The 19511-nt window shown below is 37.0% G+C and overlaps 3 protein-coding genes across 5 annotated transcripts in view; all 3 read right to left on the bottom strand.

The window, feature by feature from the left end:
* Window positions 1-2591, bottom strand: part of LOC108364291 (CDK5 and ABL1 enzyme substrate 1) — a 54958-nt gene extending 52367 nt beyond the window's left edge. The window contains exon 1 of one of the 3 annotated variants that reach the window (XM_017617908.1): window positions 331-2591. In XM_017617908.1, coding sequence (XP_017473397.1) covers window positions 331-1310 — 980 coding nt within the window. In that variant the 5' untranslated portion in view covers window positions 1311-2591. The remainder of the gene's footprint in view (window positions 1-330) is intronic. The other 2 variants (XM_017617907.1, XM_017617906.1) reach the window with 2 other exon arrangements.
* On the bottom strand, window positions 1682-2927 carry LOC108364293 (uncharacterized). The gene is made up of 2 exons (XM_017617910.1): window positions 2757-2927; window positions 1682-2596 (listed from the first exon to the last, which is right to left on the bottom strand). Exons 1-2 carry the CDS (start codon window positions 2910-2912, stop codon window positions 2438-2440), a joined length of 315 nt encoding a protein of 104 aa, XP_017473399.1. The 5' UTR covers window positions 2913-2927; the 3' UTR covers window positions 1682-2437.
* Window positions 2928-8200: 5273 nt separating this feature from the next.
* On the bottom strand, window positions 8201-15941 carry LOC108364292 (uncharacterized). The gene is made up of 4 exons (XM_017617909.1): window positions 15665-15941; window positions 10616-11202; window positions 9760-10406; window positions 8201-9049 (listed from the first exon to the last, which is right to left on the bottom strand). The coding sequence occupies exons 2-4, from the start codon at window positions 11148-11150 to the stop codon at window positions 8279-8281; spliced, it is 1953 nt and encodes a 650-aa protein (XP_017473398.1). The 5' UTR covers window positions 11151-11202; window positions 15665-15941; the 3' UTR covers window positions 8201-8278.
* Window positions 15942-19511: the final 3570 nt, after the last annotated feature.

The raw sequence follows: 19511 nt of genomic DNA, 5'->3' as shown, positions 1-19511 counted from the left end.
ACCACTGAGTGTTGGGTTCGGGAGACAATTATCATTTTACTCAATAGTATTTTCATATGCCTGGCAACACGCAGCTGGATGTATTTAATACTAGTAAATCTAAAACTGATNCTAACCATACTTTCCCAGATACTTCTAAGCAGTTTTAGGTATGTTGCGTATACAGCGCTGGCTTGTTTTTAAGATCAGCAAATTCACCACCACTGAGTGTTGGGTTCGGGAGACAATTATTATTTTACTCAATCGTATTTTCATATGCCTGGCAACACGCAGCTGGATGTATTTAATAGATACTAGTAAATCTAAAACTGAATTTTTTTTCGCACTCACCTTTCACGCAATGGCATTAGCATGCCAGCCCCCATACTCGAAACTTTCACTGGTATTTTGACGCTATCCGAATCGCTGCCACTCTCAGCGCCCGAACCGCCGCTGCCGCCAGCCAACTGTTGCTTGCTAGCAATTGCCGCCATTGTGCCTTGTTTAGTAGAAGTTTGTTTGCAATTTTGATTGCCCTGTTGCCGACTACTCGATGTAGGTCGCTTAGCATTGCGCTTCTCTGACACAGATGCTCCTCCTCCACCAACGCCATCGTTGCCGCCGCCACCGTCGCCGCCGCCGCCATAGCCAGCCGCGGTTGCGGTTTTATCCATATACTTGACTGTCGACTTTGTAGCTGCGATAGTCGTTGTTGTTGCTGCTTTAATGCCTCCATCGCCCCTGTAAGTGGCGTTGCTTCGACGTGCATTTATCAAGTGTTGACCCATATTTTCAACTTCACTAAAATGCCCATCACCATCGGCGCTACCGGTACTATCGGCGCAGCCATCACTACCAGCGCCGCCATCACCATCGCCACTGATGAACTCCATGTGCCCATCATCGCATGTGGCGAGAAACAAAGCAGCCGATGGTGCGTACATGCCGCCATTGCCAGTGCCGGCATTACCGTTGCCAACATTGCAACCGCCATTGGTATGATGTTGCGTATAATAGTGTTGATGCGAATGATTTTGTTGCCTAGGCTGTCGATTATTGCGGTTGTAGTTGTTGAAATGTTGCTGCTGCTGCTGCTGCTGTTGTTGTTGTTGGTGCTTGTTGTATTGGCTACCGCCACCACCTCCTCCGATGCTGCCGCCACTTTGTAGTCCCGCTGCCGTTGCGTTATAGGTAGTAGGCCCAGTGCCGCAGATGCCAATTGTTGCTCCAAGTTTTGTATCTCGATGTGTGCCATCTAATGAAATGTTCGATAGAAACGAGATCGCAGTCAATCTGCGCCTGTGTCTCGTTTTATTAAGCGAACTTGCCATTAGGCAGTGAAGGCTATAGGTGTCTAACAACTTTAAGGCGTCGTCTACTATTGGGTGTGGAGGAACGCGTAGATTAGATTTGCACTTGCACTTGAATTGCTTCAGCTGCCGCTGCCTCGTATGCTGATTATTGCGACGCTGATTCTGCGACTTCTGCTGCTGTCGCACGTCGACTACGCTGTGCGATTTGCTTGGATGCACGAATTGCGTGGATAAAATCTTTTCTCTTAAACCCAGTGGAATGTATAGGGGGGCGATGGGGGCACAAGAAGACGGTTTTGGGGTGTAAATTTTCGAATTTTCACTCTAGCGCTGGGTTTTCAAAATAGTTAGATTTTTTAAATTGAAATTTAATTTTTTTTTCAACAAACTTTTTAAACTTTTCGTTGGAGCACACCGTGGACGCTTACTTTTCGCACGCGTTTGTTGCTGCTAAAGATTAAGACGCACTTTAAATTTTCGCACGAAGAATCTTTGCTTGCTTCCAAAAGCTTACGCAGTATCCTTAAGCTCAGTTCACGCAGGCTGTTTCTTTTTCGACAGAAATCGACTGCTTCTCAAGTCTTTTTGACTGAAATTTATTTCTAAATCGCGCTAAACTTTATCTCAAGCTTTACTTAGCTGCAAGCGTGTAATTTTTTTTTTTAAAGCGCCCAGTTCGTTTGTAAAAAATGCCACACAGCGATAGGGTCGACTTTAGCGTTTGGCTACAAATTTTTACCCAAACACGCAGTTTCACTACTGCACACCGTTTTTTCGCAATTTTTTATTGCGATGCTTGTAGTGGTTGTTGTTAATGCAAGACTCGCACCGATATACAAATATCACATAAACTTTTTAGTCTTTAAAAGTGACAGCTTTTGAGACGAATTAGATTTACTTAAACGCGACATCTTGTTGGTTATTTTGTGAAACTTTTGTTGTAATAAAAAGTCAAAATTAAACGCAATAACTATGAAAACCAATAATGTTTTTAAGAAATTTACAATTTTTTCACACAAAAAAATTTACTTTAATTTTTTACAAAACCGCACACAAGAAAAACATGAAATTTTTCCGCAATTGTTCGTTTAATTGCAATACTGCTAAGTTTCTTATGATTGCTGCTGGTGCTGTTGTTGCTGCAGTTAAAGTTGTTGGTTGCATTCGCTGGTCGTTGGCCGCTGCTGTTTCGCTTCACTTGTTTTTATAAATTTCCAATAAATATTTTCGTTGCGCCTATCCTCGCTGGTACGCTGTGTAGTGTACGCCTTCGAATTCGAACCCAGAGTGATTGTCGGAAAATTCTAGAATTAATATGAAGAAAAGTCTATATGTACAAGTTGGTTGCATTTATGTGCACATAAGTATGTATATATCTATTGACAACAACAAATAAATAGTGGATAGTGAACAGCGCAGACATAAAAATTGGTAGAGAAAATATGCCTGCATAAACCGACGTACTACTCGCATGTTCATATGGAAGTTACGGTGCAGAAAGCGCCAGAAAGTGAGAGAGCAATGCGAAAAAGCTGGCGCATGAGAGCAAAGCTGGCTAGCTGGCTGGCTGGCTGGCTGGCCGAATGGCATGAATGAGCCACCACGACGATGCAACAGCATATTTGGACATACGACATACATACATACTAGGAATGCCAGTATTGTAGAGGTCCCGAAAATCGCGGGATTTACTTGCACTAATCCCGGGATCCCGAAAAACTTGAAATATCGAACTGATAGTAAGAACTTGTTCATGAATTTTGAAGTATGATTTTTGTAAAACGTCGTTCTGACTGTAATTAACAAAAACTTGAAACTGTACTTTTAATTTGCAGTCTGAGCCTTTTTTGAATAATCGAAATGTATAATTTGTTCCACGTGCTGGTAAAATAAGTTCAAATATTTTGTAATGTAGGAGATAGGGATCATTATCTTCAATTGGCTTATGACAACCTTTTGACAGTTCAGCCTAAAAGTGCTGAGGTCGAAATATGTTTTTCGTCAGTAGGTTTTGTATGTAAAAACTACAGGTCAAGATTAACAGACTCCGCTTTGAATGCTTTACTGAACTTCCGATACGAAAACATTTTAAGTGCAATAATAACAATACCGGCACAAAAAAGGGGTGTTCGTTTTTAACCAGACTCACCTACCAACATACATATATTTCGGCCCGCTGAATCCGATTCTGAGATCCGTTTGACTCGTACACCCTCAAAACTTCGAGTAAATTACGAAAAAGAAATGGTAAAAAATTCGCCATTCGCCATTTCTTTATAGAGTAGAATAAACATGTTTAGGGAAATTGTTTTTGTATATTTTTATTTAATGTTTTTTTTATTAATCATCATTTTCTTTTCTTTGAATATAAACGAGAAAACACAAACCAAGGACCTTTACCCTTTTCGAAACGATGCATTTTTGATTTATATAGCCTCCTGTATTAAAATATAATTTTTCATAAAAAGTGAAGTTAGCAATTTTTCACTCTAAGCTATGTGAGTTTTACAATTAGTTTATCGTAAATTTTAAATAGTTTTATTTCATGCTATTTTTAAATGCTTTCAGATATTGAATTTTCACTCATATTTAAAAAAAAAAATCCCGATATCCCGGGATCACAATTTTCGTCATATTTTGGCATCCCTAATACATACATAAATACATTTACATATAAAAAGGTGTTTGTGGTGGCATCCACAAAAGCGTTGAAAATACTCGGAGCAGCGTCGGTATTGGTTAGCTAGGAAATATACATCATATGGTCATGCCAAACTAGATACAGGGGCTCAGCGGAAAATACAAATAGGTGGATGATGTATTTTGGAATGAGAAACCCCTTGTCAAGTTTGGATTGAGGATAAACTAGTTTTGGATTTCTATGCTGTCCTCTGACCCGTAAATATACTTAAACTCGAAAACTAAAAACTTTTCCATCCTTGAAAAACTACTGCCAAAATTGTATATAGGGCTTTTTGGGTGCCTCGAAAACTTTCGAAGCAAATTAGTAGCAAAAGCAAAAACAGCGACGAAAAGTCGTTCGCAAGTTTCAGTGCAGGGTTTTGGTCAATTAATTCGTATGATTTAAATTTTTTTCTTTTTCGTGACAGTTTGAATGTTGCTTTTATATTTACATACGTCAGCTGATGTGATAAATCAAACATAAAAATTCTGTCGAAGCTGTTAAGTCTTTGAATTTCACCATTGTTAAAGACGCTGGAAAAAAGTGCATTCCCAAAAACAGCGTTGAAAATTTTCGAGTTTTCCACTTTCCGAGGGAGTTCCTTAACTTGCATACAAATATTTAAAATATCAGTATTTTCATATGCATTTAGATCACGAATCTACGAGACCAATACACTGAGAGAGCACTACATGAAGTCGCTAAAACAGTCAAAAGATCACTCGAATTTCAGCAATTTACTTTGATGATCTTGGTTCACATAGAAGGAGCCTTCAACGATGTCTGTACAGGAGATATCTACAAAGCCTTAGAAGTGCTTGACCTTTTCAATTCCGCCTGGCTGTTCACGAATATATTGACGTTCCCTGACAGAGTACATCGACAGTAGACCGCCTTCCAAATCTTCTCTGGCCCATCGACTACTTGCAAAACCGCCTATCTTACAGCACTCAAATTTTACAGGAGAGCGAAAAAACGGGTTTTCTTTGAAGGAATTGCCTTGATATGCGGTATTTTCTTTAGCTATTATTTTACAAATCTGTTACGATTTTAAGATTTTTATGCATAAATCTCTCTGGAGTTGAAGGTTATCAAATCTAATTTTTGCCACAACGGCGATTTAGGTGGTTTTGCAACTGGTCGATGGGCGGATAACCTGAGGTAATCAAAGGATAACCTTAGGTAATTAGCTTCGACATCTAAGTCGGCATTGATTCCGTTACGCCGTCCACTATTAATTACCTTCAATACCGCTGTGTGCCCGCAATTGATCTACTTTCACAATTTTGATTGCCTTAGCTTTGCGGCTGCGCCTTTTTAAAGTTTTTTTTCCGAGTCTCTTGGAATCATTCTTCGGTTCTTCTGGAACCGATTTTCTGGTCGAGTTTCACTTCCCTTAGACCTGTTTTTCGGTTCTTGTTAGGCCCGGACCGATCAGCGCATTAAAGTACATGGTTTCCCGGATCCGACCCCTCGTTTCTATGCATCGCTAGTATTTAGTTGTTAATTAGTTACACTTTTCCCGATTTAGTTGCTTATTACGTGTAAAATTTACAAACCTAAGTCTTAACCTAGCAGACCACGATGATATAACTTCGATTCTCGATAAAGTCAAACAGAAGTCATTAGAGAATAGAACATACGGTATATTTTATTGCTAATTAGTTGCTGCATAATAGCATTGTTTATAATATTCCACTGTCAACGTTCGACCCCCGATCATAACTGCTCCCAGTGAGACGTTATCAGAACATGCTCCTGGGTGGGAAAAAATACGGGATATTTAGTTGCTAATTAGTTGCTCGCCGATAAAATAGCTAATAATATTCTACAAACATTCCGTAACTAGATCTGTAGAATATTTTGTTGCTAATTAGTTGCGTGCATACGTTCATAGTTGAAAATGTTCTATGAGTTTATTTTGTGAAAATAATGACATTTAAATATAATGTGGTCACACTCGCAAATAAGAGAACTTTGAGCAAAACTATCACTCAAAACTGCAAATCTGACCTTGGCTTAAGTAATTTACGATGTAATATAAACATAATTTTGATTATGTAATATACTGAGCCCCATCTGCCAAAAGTGCGTTACTGACAAAAAGTACATTTCTCTGTAGAAATTGGACTTTTTTGTGATACGGTCCAATGCCTATATTGCTCTTCTACGACGGGCAAAATAGATTTGGATCCAACTTTCCCTAAATCGGGCGTTCATCATTTTATCAACAAAGAGTAAACGACCCCGTATATATAAAGAAAAGCATGTCTAGACTATTTGGCTTTCAAGATGCTTAGCCATGGGCCATAGCCGTTGCAGTGCAAATTAAATCTCGTTTCATCGGACCATATTACCGGGTTCCACTGCCCTAAGGACCACTTTGGCGTTTTTTCCCATTCCAGCCGGGCAAGTCTGAATTGTTGTTAGTCAAAAGTGGATTTTGCACTCGTTTTCTTGCATTCAAACCATACTGCTGCAGCTTCCTGCGTACAGTTCCCGCACGTATTGCAGCATTGGGTTTTTGCTCCAGGTCCTTTCTTATTTCTATGTAGTTTTTTAAGCGATACTGTAAACAAACCCTATGAATAAGACCATCTGTTCGGGGTGTGGTCTTTCTCAAGTTTCAACTCTACATTGACGGTCCAAATTATCAAAATTTATTACTGTAGGATTACTAGATCCAACTTTTCTCTTGCTCCTTCTTGTTCCTAAAAAAAAAAATAATAATTTTTTGTTAAGAGTTAATTCCTTGTATTTAGCGCACAATTTTTTAGTCGTTCCATTTAATACACAATTTTTCACAAACTATTAGCGTATACTTATGTATTTTTAATTTTTTGCAATTTACCTGAAACAATTCACTGGTCTGGTAGTGCTTCTGCTTTTTAATTTTTCAAATATGATAGCAGAAGCAACTGACGATCTGCGAAAGCCGATCAATCGCTTTTGCTTCCGCTTTCGTACTTTTCAATTTGTTTGCTGGAAAGCTTTGAGGTTTCTTGCTGCTGCTGTGGCGGTTCGTTTTTTTCGAAGCCAAAGCAAAAGCACGAAGATTGCTTCTGAAGCAAGACAACTTCAGACGCCATCACTAATCCTACATACATACTTGGAGATAGTTTTTTGGACTAAAAATCATTGTAGCAATTGAAATGTTAAGATTGAACTTTTGTTTAAAAAATACAAGTTTTTCATCATGGTTCAATCAAGGTCAAGAAAATGTGACGAGTCAACATTAGTTCCAATTATCGTTTCCTGAGCAGATAAAGTGTATGAAAATAATAGGGCAATTCATCCAAACGCGTAAATGACTCGCAACCACGTAAACCTCATCAACTTAGTTAATTTTGTATGGAAAACCGGTTTGTTTATGAGCCTAAAGGCCGGTCCACATAGAACTTTCGCATTGGCTTTGGCGTTGGCGTTGGTTTGACAGAACGCACGTTAAAAGAATGCTTGCTACAATGAACGCTTGGCAGCGAATGCTTGGGCGACTAAATTAGCATACTAACGACAGATAAATTAATATTTAATATCAATAATTGCATTAAAAACGATATTTCTGGCCTGCACTTGATTAAAAAGGGAAAATATTTCACACAATTTTATTTATTTGCAACAGCTGACGAGCAACGCACGCGAAAAGATGAGAGTTGGCCATCTTTTTGCTTTGTGTTGGCGTGAGCGTTGCCGAATTTTGGCTATGTGGACGGCTGCACTTGAATTCATGTATTCATAGTCAGCTGTTGAAGCGACGCCAACGCCAACGCAACGCCAAAGTTTTATGTGGACGGGCCTTTACGCGGTTACGAAGCATTTATGGGCTTTGATAATATCGACGGCTGAGTGAAAGATCGACCTATCTCGGCAGCCAGTTCAAAAACGATCTATCTCAAAAAACATTTCAAGAACACCCTATTTCAGAATTTTATTGAAAAACACCCTATCTCAGAATTTGGTTGAACAAGAATAGGGCGTTTTTGGAACGAATTCTGAAATAGTGTATTCTTCAATCAAATTCTGCAATAGAGCGTTCTTGAAAAGTTTTTTTGAGATAGAGCGCTTTCGAACTGGCTGCCGAGATAGGTCGATCTTCCACTCAGCAGTCGATATAGTAATCCATATAACCATCCATAATAATCCATAGTAACCCATAATAGAGTAGTCTCTAAATTCAAGATCTTGCTAAAGTGTTAAAAAATAATTAATGAACAAAGTGGTACAATTAATTTAAAAATGTCATGTATGACAAGTACATATATTCAAGTCTTTCGAAAACTTAACTAAATACATATTTAAATACTCAAATGTTGAGTTTGTCGTCGAAGTAAGTAATGAGATTTTCTAACGCAATGTCCACTCGTTGATCTTTACTCAGAATTTCATCTTTGATTGATTTGAGTTCAAGCTCGACAGGAGCATTGCTGGCTGGCATCAGTCCGAATCCGAAATTGGCCTGGCATATGCTAGACCAAACTGGAATTGTCGGTAGTTGTTTCAGCAGACGTTTAGCAAATGTCGGACAGTACCGAGGATTTGAGTCGTCTCCCACCTCTTCTTCCATTATAGACGCCACTCTTTGTTCCATCGAATCGATCCAATTCTTCAACTCGTTGTTATCTTCATTTGTGCATTTCTCTTCGACTTCAGTTTCCATTTCCACATTAGCGTACTTGTTGCGTTGTAAACTTAGGTTCAAAACTTCCTCTATATCTGCTGCAAATTCCTTGCTCATCTTGTTCATGTATTGTAGAGCCGCTATTAGAGATGATGCTCCGTTTCCAGCGGTCTTGCTTGTTGAAATCAGCAATAGTGATTCTATTATCTTAGTGGCTTCTGTTTGACTTCTGCAAATAATCAATTGGGCAATGCAGGACATGAAGAATTTGTTTACTCCTTTATTTTCCATTGCCAGATATTTCGCCCAATTGTTGACATAATCAGCAACATCAATACCAATTTTAGTCCTTGGTAATACGCTTGTCATGCATGCGTTGGCGTAGGATTCACTCGTTTCGTAGCCCGTAAATACCAAACAGCAAGCATTGAGTAGAGCCTTAGATGAATCACAAACCTGTAAGGAGAGGGAATACGTTAATGGTACATTATTTAACGGTAATAGACAGGGATCGAAAATAATCGTTATTAGGAAGGCTTTTTATTTTAAAATCATTGGCAATGATCGTTATTAACCGGCTTCCAAAAAAGGAGGAGGTTATCAGTTCGTCGGAATATTTTTATTTTTTTTTATGTATGTTACCGCATAACTTTGGACCACGTCAACCGATTTCGATAATAATTTTTGCATCGGAAAGGTAGTGTCTCAGAGGTGGTCCCATACTAATCTGGTTAAGATCCGATCAGTGGATCATGAGATATATATATATATTTTTTTATATGAGAGTTGAAGTCGTTTTTTTTTTGCTAAAAATTACTTGTTTTTTATTTATATTTTTACGATAATTTTTACCCGATAATTTATGATTTTTATTTTTTCGTTAAAAAACAATCGATGTGCAATGATTTTTATTTTTCTGGATCACTTTTAATCTGGATTACTATTGTTTGATAAAAAACAATCGTTATTCTTGGATTTTTATTTTTCCGAACATTTTTAATCGTTATTTTTTAATTTTTATTGTTCGATCATACTGCGAACGTTATTTACAGATTTGATTTAAAAAAAACGCTGTCTCCATTATAACGGTTAAAAATGATTTAAAAAAAAAACAAAATAACGAATTTAATATTTGTTAATTCAAAATGCTGAAAAATGGTACCTACCACTTCTTTGGGGTACTCAGCACCAGACTGAATCCAGCGCATCAGCCAAGTGACAATGCTGACTGTATCCTGACGTTCGGATATCATTCCAAATGCAGCCGATTGCGCGGTCGGAGATGAAAGAACCGCGAGGTATAGGAAAAGATGCTGAGGTTTTTCGATCCCCTCCGTGGCGCCGATGCAAAGAAAGCTGTTGTTCGCCTTCGAGAGTTTATTAAATACGCGGATTTGATTTGGTGACCAAAAATGGACTATCATTGGATCAAAACCAATGTCTCTCACTACATTTTGGCCTTTCTCGGATTTCTTAAGCTCGGCAATTGCGTGAATGGGTTGAAGGTCTTTATATTTTGGCTGCTGTGACTGATATTCTATAGTTCTTGAAACATCCGCACTATGCAAATGCGGCGGCTCGGTTGAATCGCTTTCGTATTCGTATTTGAGTATCGCGGCGTTTTCAACTCGATAAAGCTCGGTCGATTCGTTTTCCAAAGTTGAAGCTACTCTCTCTCGGTACTCTACACGAGATTGTCCTTTACCGCATTCCCCATTGCCAGCAGATGCGATACAGCTGAATTTAATGAATTTTTCATTTCCGGTGCGTGGCAAAAGTTCGCAACTTACTTTACTTCCACATTTGCAGTGACCTGAAACAATAGGTCATTATGTATGTAGAAAAATTATTATTCGGGCTTCTTACTTAGTTTACGACTATTGGTGGTATATCAGCATAACAGCTTATAATTTTCATTGTTTTCGCATGCCAATAGGGATGATAATAAAGATTTATGTATAACAAAAATCGAAAAGACACAGAATGCTACTGCAGAAAAGACTAAAATTTTTTTTAACTCACCTTCAAATCCATATGATTTTTTGTTTCGATTCACGTAACGGCTTTTGAAATGGTAGCCGTGGAGTAAACGATGCTCATCATAAATTTTTTTCGATACTATTTCAGTCCAGATATGTGGTTTTAAAATATTAACCACGCGAAATATTCTTTTCCTTTTCTTGTCTGCCGTCTGCCTTAGAGTTTGCGAAATCAGTTCATTGAATTCACTTTCGCTAAATGTTATTATGGATCTAAGGTCGAGTTCGTTGGCAGATGTCGATTGCTCACTTTCGCTCGAAGTATTCAATAATTCCCTTGCGACATAATCCGTGCCAAACAATAATTTTTTTAATGAGAATGTGTCATTCGCTACGTAAGAGTACAAAGTACGGGCCGCGATTCTGCCGAGTAATTCTGTAGAAAGGGTTTTCCACACTGGATGTGTCTTTGTGACGATAGAATTGTGTTTTCGATTTACAATGATTTCATTTTTGTGTTTCAGTACACATTCAATAATAAGTTGCCTGTCGATGTTGGCTGGGCGTCCTCGTGGCATGTTAATCCTTTACACGTTCTTGCTACTGCTTTGGAATTCTGTTTTCCGCTACCTAGGTAAAGTCAAAGAACGTAGATACATATGTATTGTTACGTTTGTCCTTTATTTACTCGATAATTTTCTAAATACTTCGGGTTCGTGCACTGGATTGTTAAATGATACGAGTACATTCGGTTTACGAAAACTCCACTTTATTTAACTTAAAACACTTTTACAACACTTGTAAACTTGAACTTTCTTGATAGCTCGGTTGCAGTGCCTTTATATACCTTCAACCTCTTAAGGGAGGTCGATCTGGGGTTAAAGCACGATGTAGAAAACAAACGTGGCGCCCATCACGTACCGCTATTCCGATTTCAGTAAATTTAAAAGAATCGTTGTGTGTGACGTTACACTTGTGCAACTTTTTTATGTTTTTCTTCCAAAATTTCTTCTTCTTGCATTCTTGTTCGCGGTTTGACGTTTCTCTCTCGCAACTGCACCAGGGTGACGTCACACAAAAGCTATTCTCAAAAATCCTCTCTGATGGGCGCAAGTTTGTATTCTATCATGATTCAATAATAAAAGGTTAGATAATTATTGACAGCCGCGGTTTGGCACTCCCTTACAAAAGGTTGCATTTACGAAGGACAGAGAAAGGAGAAGAAAGCAATGCGAAAATGGTAGTAGATAAGTACGCAAAGTAGGCAATTAGTAGTGAAATTCTTTTTGTAAATTCTAATGTATTTGCAGGAAATCTGGCATTTCAAACGAAATATTAATATATCTAGTGAATTACGTAATTTATGTGATATTTAGCTGTATAAAAACTGCAAAAGGACTCAGTCCCAAGTAGAACTTAGTCTGTCGGAGACTTTGTTGTGATAAGACACGTCGATACCTCGGTCGGTAAAAATAAGAAATTCGTGCAGAAATTCCGTGGCCCGTATATGGTACATAAGATTCTACCGAACGATCTTTACGTGATTCGGGATATAGATAATTGTCAGCTAACACATTTACCTTATGACGGCATCGTTGAAGCCCTAAAAATCCGCAAATGGCTTTTACCTGTCAATCAACCCGAAAGCCCTCAGTCACTAGAACCCATAAGTCACGCTTGCCCTGAGCTGCGGGATAAACCCCAAGCCTTGATAGTGGTCAATCAAGTTAGTCAGGTTGGCCGAGATGTAAGGTAACCGGGTTTCGAAACTTTTAATTCTAAGTTATATGAAATACCCTGTTAATTGAGTATGTTCAATGTATAGTATTAAGACAAGACAGAAAAATGACAGATGGAACGGTCTGCAAGTCAGACTCCCCGTGAAATTTATGTAAACATCCAATTTAAAAAGAATTTATGTTTTCATCAGTTAAATGTCCTTAATATGCATATACATATAAACAAATTGCAAAAAAGCTTAATCTTCTATTTCACAGCAAAGCTACACTTTTTCCAAGTAAATTTGCAAAGAAGTAACACCGTGCCACTGCTAAAGGAGCGGTGCGAGAGAGACAACTGTCAGTTTATCGAACCTCGTATTATTGAATCATGGTATTCTATGAGCCTCGACTCACTAGTCTTTTCAGACCGCCTTAAACCGGTTTTTCATGGGCAAAAGGGGGAAGAAAGTAGTATTTTACCTCAGCAATTTCCGACCGAGAAAAATGCGGTATGACTTCGGTCTGAAACACACACATAGAAAAATCTATTAGTAACACAACTACATACACAGGTATATAAACGGTTTCAGCCGGTCTGAAAGTATTAGTGTATTTTCGCCTGTTGGTCTGGTCAGACGGTCTGGAAAGACTAGTGTGTCGAGGCTGTATAATTATTGGGATTATGGAATAATTGTAGAATATTTTCAACTATGAATATCCTAAGAGTAGCTAATTAGTAACAAAATATTTTGCTGTTATATACATCTACTACGTGAATATTTTGGCAAAGTACATAGGTATATTTCAAAGAGTGAAGAATGGGTTGATTTGAGCTTTGTAGAATATTATTATGGATATTCATGGAAACGCGTAAATGCCTCGTAACCGCGTAAACCTCGTAAGTTATTCGATTTTTCATACAAAATTAAGTAAGTTTACGAGGTTTACATCGATACGAGGCATTTACGCGTTTTGATCAATTGCCCTATTGACTAATTTATATGCGAGCAACTAAATATCCGTTACTGCTTTCCACCCAGCAGCTTGTTCTGATGACGGCCTATTGTACGGGTGAGAGCAGAGATGATCGGGGGTCAAGCGTTGACAGTGGAATATTATGAACGATGTTATTTTTCAGCAACTAATTAGCAACAAAATATACCATCTAAATGGAAAGAGTTGCTACCACTTAAGAATTTAAATTCTAACTATTTAATTATCATGTCATCAGATCTGCACCGTTTGCTCGATTTTCAAAATTAGGTATCAAATTAGATACATATGTAGATGTAGATGTGCAACTAGTTTTAATTCTTCCGAAAAAGTTGCCATCTGTTAAAAATTTCAAATTATTTAATAAGTGAAATCAATTATTACAATATGGTTATGAATAGAAATGGTTTTGAAAAGGTTTTATTTCTTCACAACATGTAGGGGGGTTGCCTCCTGTTAAAAAAATCAAATTAAACTTGAATTAAAGCAATTAGGAAATTGAAATATGGATCATGATTCATGGTGGATGTCAGACGGAAGAGGTTTAAAAAGGTTTTATTTTGAAAATATTTTGAAGGGTGTTGACATGTGTTTAAAAAAAAATAAATTAAAATTATTTAATAAGTTAACTTATACACAAGTTATGAAAAATAGTAAAATATGTTTGTCAAACGAAAGAATGTTAAGAAATCTGTAGTTGGAACATTTAAAATAATTGAAGAATAGTGTTTGAAAAAGGTTGTTAATGTTTAAAAAATTCGATTTAAATTGTTAATTAAGTTAATTGCATTATTAAAAGATCGGTATCTATCGAAATGAGTTTGAAGATACTTTATTTCTGCACTATATTTCGGGGGATTGCCACAAACGTAAGCTTTTGTTGGAAAATATTTTTTATTAGGGTTGTCACCTATCCGAAAAGTCATACCTATATAACTACATATGTTGTATAATTCCGGATAAAATTTTTGTAAAGTTCATCAGGTCTACACAGTTCTATTGAATTTCAAATATGAGATGTCAAGTTAAAGGTTATATTTTTTTTTTAGCTAGAACTTGTCTTGTTGAAATAAAAAACCGACACCATGCGCAACTTCTCTTCACTCAGAAATTTGACACACGGACCGCTTTTAACGAGTTCACTAGCAGTTTATATTTTCTGATGACCATTTTTTTTTTGACTTTTTACAAAAAAAAAATAATAAATAAGGTAGACTTTTGTAAATTATTATTTTTTTTTAATATACATATGTACATACATACAGTGGTGAAAAAATAAATAGGAACACGATATTTTTTAAAATTTTGCCTATTTTCTTTCGTTCATTTAATATTTATTATTTTTTTTATAAAACTGTAACTCATTATTAACAAAAACCATATAAATTCATATTTCAAACTTTTTACACAAATTATAAAAAATCTGCAAAATTGCGTCTAAATTTTAAACTTTTTAATCAGATTTGTTAGAATTTTTATGAGTTTTAGTTTTATAGCCCATTAAATTTTAGTAGAATGAAGTGTAAGTTTTAAGTGGCTAAAAAATCGCGCTGATTTTTGGCAATTTTTTAGCGCATTTTCTTCCATACAAAGTATGATAAAAAGTATGTTCGACAATTTTTTTGTATGGAAAAAAGTGCGTAATACATTCAGAATAAAAATTATCAAAAATCAACGCGATTTTTTAGGAACTTCAACTTGCAATTTATGGGCTAGAAAATTGCATACTCAAGAAAAAGCTGATTAAAAAGATGAAAATTTAGATGCAATTTTGCAGAATTTTTATAATTTTTGCACAAAGTTTCAAATACGAAATTATATGGGTTTTGTCAAATTATGAGCTATACTTTTATAAAAATATAATAAATATTAAACAAACGTAAGAAAAAAAATTTGTTAAAATGTCGTGTTCCTATTTATCTTTACTGTATGTACATAGTCCATTCACGCTGTCGTAAAAACTAAATAAATAAAAGTTTCAAACTGTATAAAATTTAGAAAAATTCTTCAAATTGTCATCAAAATTTCAAGCTTTTAATGAAAATTTTAGGAAAAGTTCCGGTATGCAGCTTAATTACCCATTTATAACGCAGGCGTTACTACTACTCAAGACCATCGGCAAAGAAAAAATTTAAAATATCACCGAGAATTTTGGCCCACTTCATACTTGCACTTTATTATACTAAAATTAAATGGGCTATTAAACTGCATAAAAAAAATTCACTCAAAAATTGGACGCAAAAATTTTGAAATTTTGTTGAATTTTTCTAAATTTTTTATAAAGTTTGAAACTTTTATTCATATAGTTTTTATTACAGTTTGAACTACTTATGTAAAAAAAAAAAAACTATTATTTTCATTAACTTAAAAAATTCTACCTCGTTTTTAAAGTGGTGGTAAGGTTTGCGTAGCCAAAAGTATAGTAGGGTAGTGTGGCGGCTGATATGCTGGTAAAATAGCAACTAAATACGCCTTTTGAAGCACTCCGATATCTTATCAAAAACAGAAGATAAAGCATCGTGATGTGCTAGGTTGAATATCAATTTAGCAGGTCGCTTGTATCTTTAACACGTAATTAGCGACTAACTAAAGAGAGAATAGTGGAGCCAATTAGCAACTAATAACCCAATAGGTTAGAGTTTTGCGTCGTGACCATGGTCTGCTAGCTTAATATATGTACGTGACTGTTTTTGGTATTGTTTAAATTTTTCGGATCTTCGCACGCTGGCACCCTGTATTGCACATTGCACACTTCACACTGCCAGCCAGACAGCAGGGTGGATGCACAGGAATGTCATTGCATCGATATACATATGTAGATATTTGTACGCATGTCCGTTGCCCAAGTTCGACAGCGCTCGACTGTGCGCTCGTAAACACAGTCTCGTGACGGCCGCGCCAGATCGGCCCCGTGCGACGTCGAGAAAAGTTGCACGCATTTTTGCTGCACAAAGTGCAATGAGCTTCACATGGCCACCATTAACAAATCGGTTGATCGTCCGCCCGACCCACCGACCGACCGACCAACCAGCAGACAAACAGACCGACCGGCTAAACCAACGAACAAACTAGGCGAACAGTTGCGTGTGACGAATGTGAAAAATAATCAATGAATTGACGAGCAAAATGCATTAACATAAAAACTGGAATGTGCATAAAGCAAGTACTTATATAAGGAGAAAGAGAAAAGGTAGAGCGCACGGGCAACAATGTTGCAAAAAGGTTAGGCAGACCAACAGCCAACAGCAAGCTCCGCTTATGAGAGCTTATCAAGTGTTGGGCGAAATTTCGCATAGTATGATGAATTGATCTTCGACTGGGTTGTTTCTTGGGCTTAGTATGGGATATCAAACAGTAGGCTCATTTCAGAAGCGTTGGCACCCAATATAAGATATCCATAAACATAAATAGTTACAGAAATTAATTATGAATTATTTGAAATGGCTATTGGCATGAGTATGCATATGAGCAGTGTACGCACTTTACCACTTTATTGGTAGATTTACCAACTTTTTAATTATATTAAATTTTATAGGATTTTTACTAACTTTGTTAACTTTGACGGAGCATAATTGTTGGAATTGGATTCTCCCTCCTATTAAATTAATACGGGGCCCGAATCAGGATATCAAAGATAGAACGTAATTTTATAAGAAATTTCTTTTTGAGCATTCGGTAGTGAGTTAGATTTTTCAAATCTAATTGAATAGGAGAAAAACAGCTATAATTTTATTTCATTCGATTCGAATCGAGTTTCATTCGACAACGGATGTTGTGGGTAGGGCCCAGTTTAGGTCTTCAACAATTACTTTTTGTATGGAGAAAATGAGCATAACATTCCACTAAAAAAATTTCTAAAAATCAATGCAATTTGCTAGCAACTTCAAACTTGCACTACGAAACTTGAATGGGCCTATAAAACTGCATATTTAAAAATTTCTAAAAAATTTTCTTGAGTTTTGCACAAGGTTAGAGATTTTATTTTTATGTTTTGGGGTGTAGTACGATATGTATTTTTTATAAAAAAAAATATTGAAAATAAATTAGAATAAAAAACTTTGCATCTATTGCCACTGTGCTAATACTTTTGTTCGTCACTTTATTTAAAATCCACCAATATTAATTTTTTCGAACTTCGGGCACTGCATAGGAGTGCTCTCCGTGCATGCGTTCACTTAAGTTGTAGAAAAATTCATTAAAGCGGTACATATGTATGTAGTGGTTACAGTGGAAAAGTTTACAGCATTGATTTTCGCTTTGGCTCTGGTTGAGTGGATACATATTTGTATGTATACAACATGTCTCGTTTTGCAATTATCGTCTACCATCAAGTAAATAGTACGAAATGAGTTGCCTTCCTTTTGTTTCACTTCTCCTTCATTGTGCATTATGTTATTTAGTGTAATTGTAAACAATGTAAATAACAGCACATTGGGATTCGTTTATAATTTTATGCCTCATTGTTTTTCTTATTGTTGCACTCAATTCGCCGACACTCGGACTATGATATTTTTACAGTAGTGCGATTCATAAAACGTCGCAAAGTGGCATTTTTGGCGAAATGGCAATGTTGCGCATAAAGTTGTATGAACGACCTATCGCTTCTCCGGATTGAAAATGTGCAATTTTTTTTTTAAATATTGCGCGCTTCTTATTCTCAGAAATGTTTTTACAATTATATTTCGAAGCAGCCTTAACTTATATACTTTTCTTGGAGTATTTGATGACAATAAAAAAACATGTGTTTCGCGACTTTGACTTTGCAACGATTGCCAGCTCAAATACTATGGCGACAAATGCGCCATTTGCAACAACTTTGCTACGTTTCATGAATCCCACTAGTATTCAACGGGTTGTGCCGGCAGCCAATTGTAAGCAGTCGAACGTCGTCGCTAGGTACGTGCCAAAATGAATGTAAGTAAAAATATATGTAAAGAAAAATATGTAGCTACTTAAGTACAGGAACAGACAGACATTATGCCGGCCCGTTGTTGCTACATATCGCACACGATATTTCGGCAAATATTAACATTTACAGAGCTGAGCCGATTTTATAAGACCGACGTGTGGTGCGAGTCCCCCCGAGGCAGATGCAGCTCTGTCTCGTCCAAGTCAGGTGGTTGTGTTCCCAAACCTGCATTCACGGGTCGAGAGTCAGCGTAAGTCAATACTGACTCCCAGTTAATGCCTCTTATGGCTTGTCGGTTTGCTGTCTCGTGTTGTGGCGACATCCGGTGGCTGTCCGGAGTGCCGCGTTTCCGCAGGCCTGTAGCTTCGTTCACTGCCTCCTACTAGTCCTCGGCGACCACCTGGGCGCTATATAGTATAGAACCGGCTGGCCAATTCCCTTGTTTGTGGCCAACAACGTTTCTTTGTCTTTGTCGCAGGGCTGCCGGCCAGCGACTTGAGGACCTTGCGCGAGGCAGGAGCTTCAAATGCCACGCATAAGTATGTTGCACAAACATACACGGGCTCTTGTATGTATAGATAAGAATTTAGCATGGTTCGGTATCCAGACTGCAATTTATGCTACGCAACTCTAAGAGCTCTTTAAATTCCAGGTGCATACGCTTTAATCATAGCCACAAATATCTACAACTGCTCTTAAAAATATACACTGTCTATAAATAGAAGAAATATTTTGCTAAGTTACAAATCTTATAAAGTTGTGGTTATTGTAATCGTAAGCGATGTAAAATTTGCTTTCAACATACATACATATACATACATATCTCTGAAAAGTAATCTCAACTTTCGCGATTTGCCCGCCCCAATGAAACAAATAGCAATTCACCAATTCACGTAGAAACTTCTGGAACTTGCACGGAAGCCAACATAACCGAATTACAGCATTGCATATACATATGTATCTATGGACATGTATATATGTATGTATATAGGAAAGGTTGATGAGAACAATCAGCAGAATATACGAGCAATACATATTTATGTACATACCTAGTAACCCAGTAAAAAATGTATTGATTAATACCATAATCGAGCAATATTGTAGTAATATCTCGTTCATTCATTTGGAGAAATAAGCGAGCAATCACAGCATTTTTTAGTTTGATAACATTGAAGAAATAAACGAGCTGAAGATAAGGAAGATCACCCCTTTGTTTTGGTTTGAGAGGTAAAAATAAGTTAAAAAGAATACTACCTTTATACGATAAGGACAGGACCGGGCTCGGAGAGTTGTGGTGCAAAACATTGCGGATGATG

Source organism: Rhagoletis zephyria, unplaced genomic scaffold (genome assembly GCF_001687245.7).
Source record: "Rhagoletis zephyria isolate East Lansing unplaced genomic scaffold, Rhagoletis_zephyria_1.1 Rzeph_scaffold_01517, whole genome shotgun sequence".
In the NCBI taxonomy this organism is placed as follows: Eukaryota; Metazoa; Arthropoda; class Insecta; order Diptera; family Tephritidae; genus Rhagoletis; species Rhagoletis zephyria.
The sequence above is the reverse complement of the archived record's forward strand: the minus strand, read 5'-3'. Positions and strand labels throughout refer to the sequence as shown.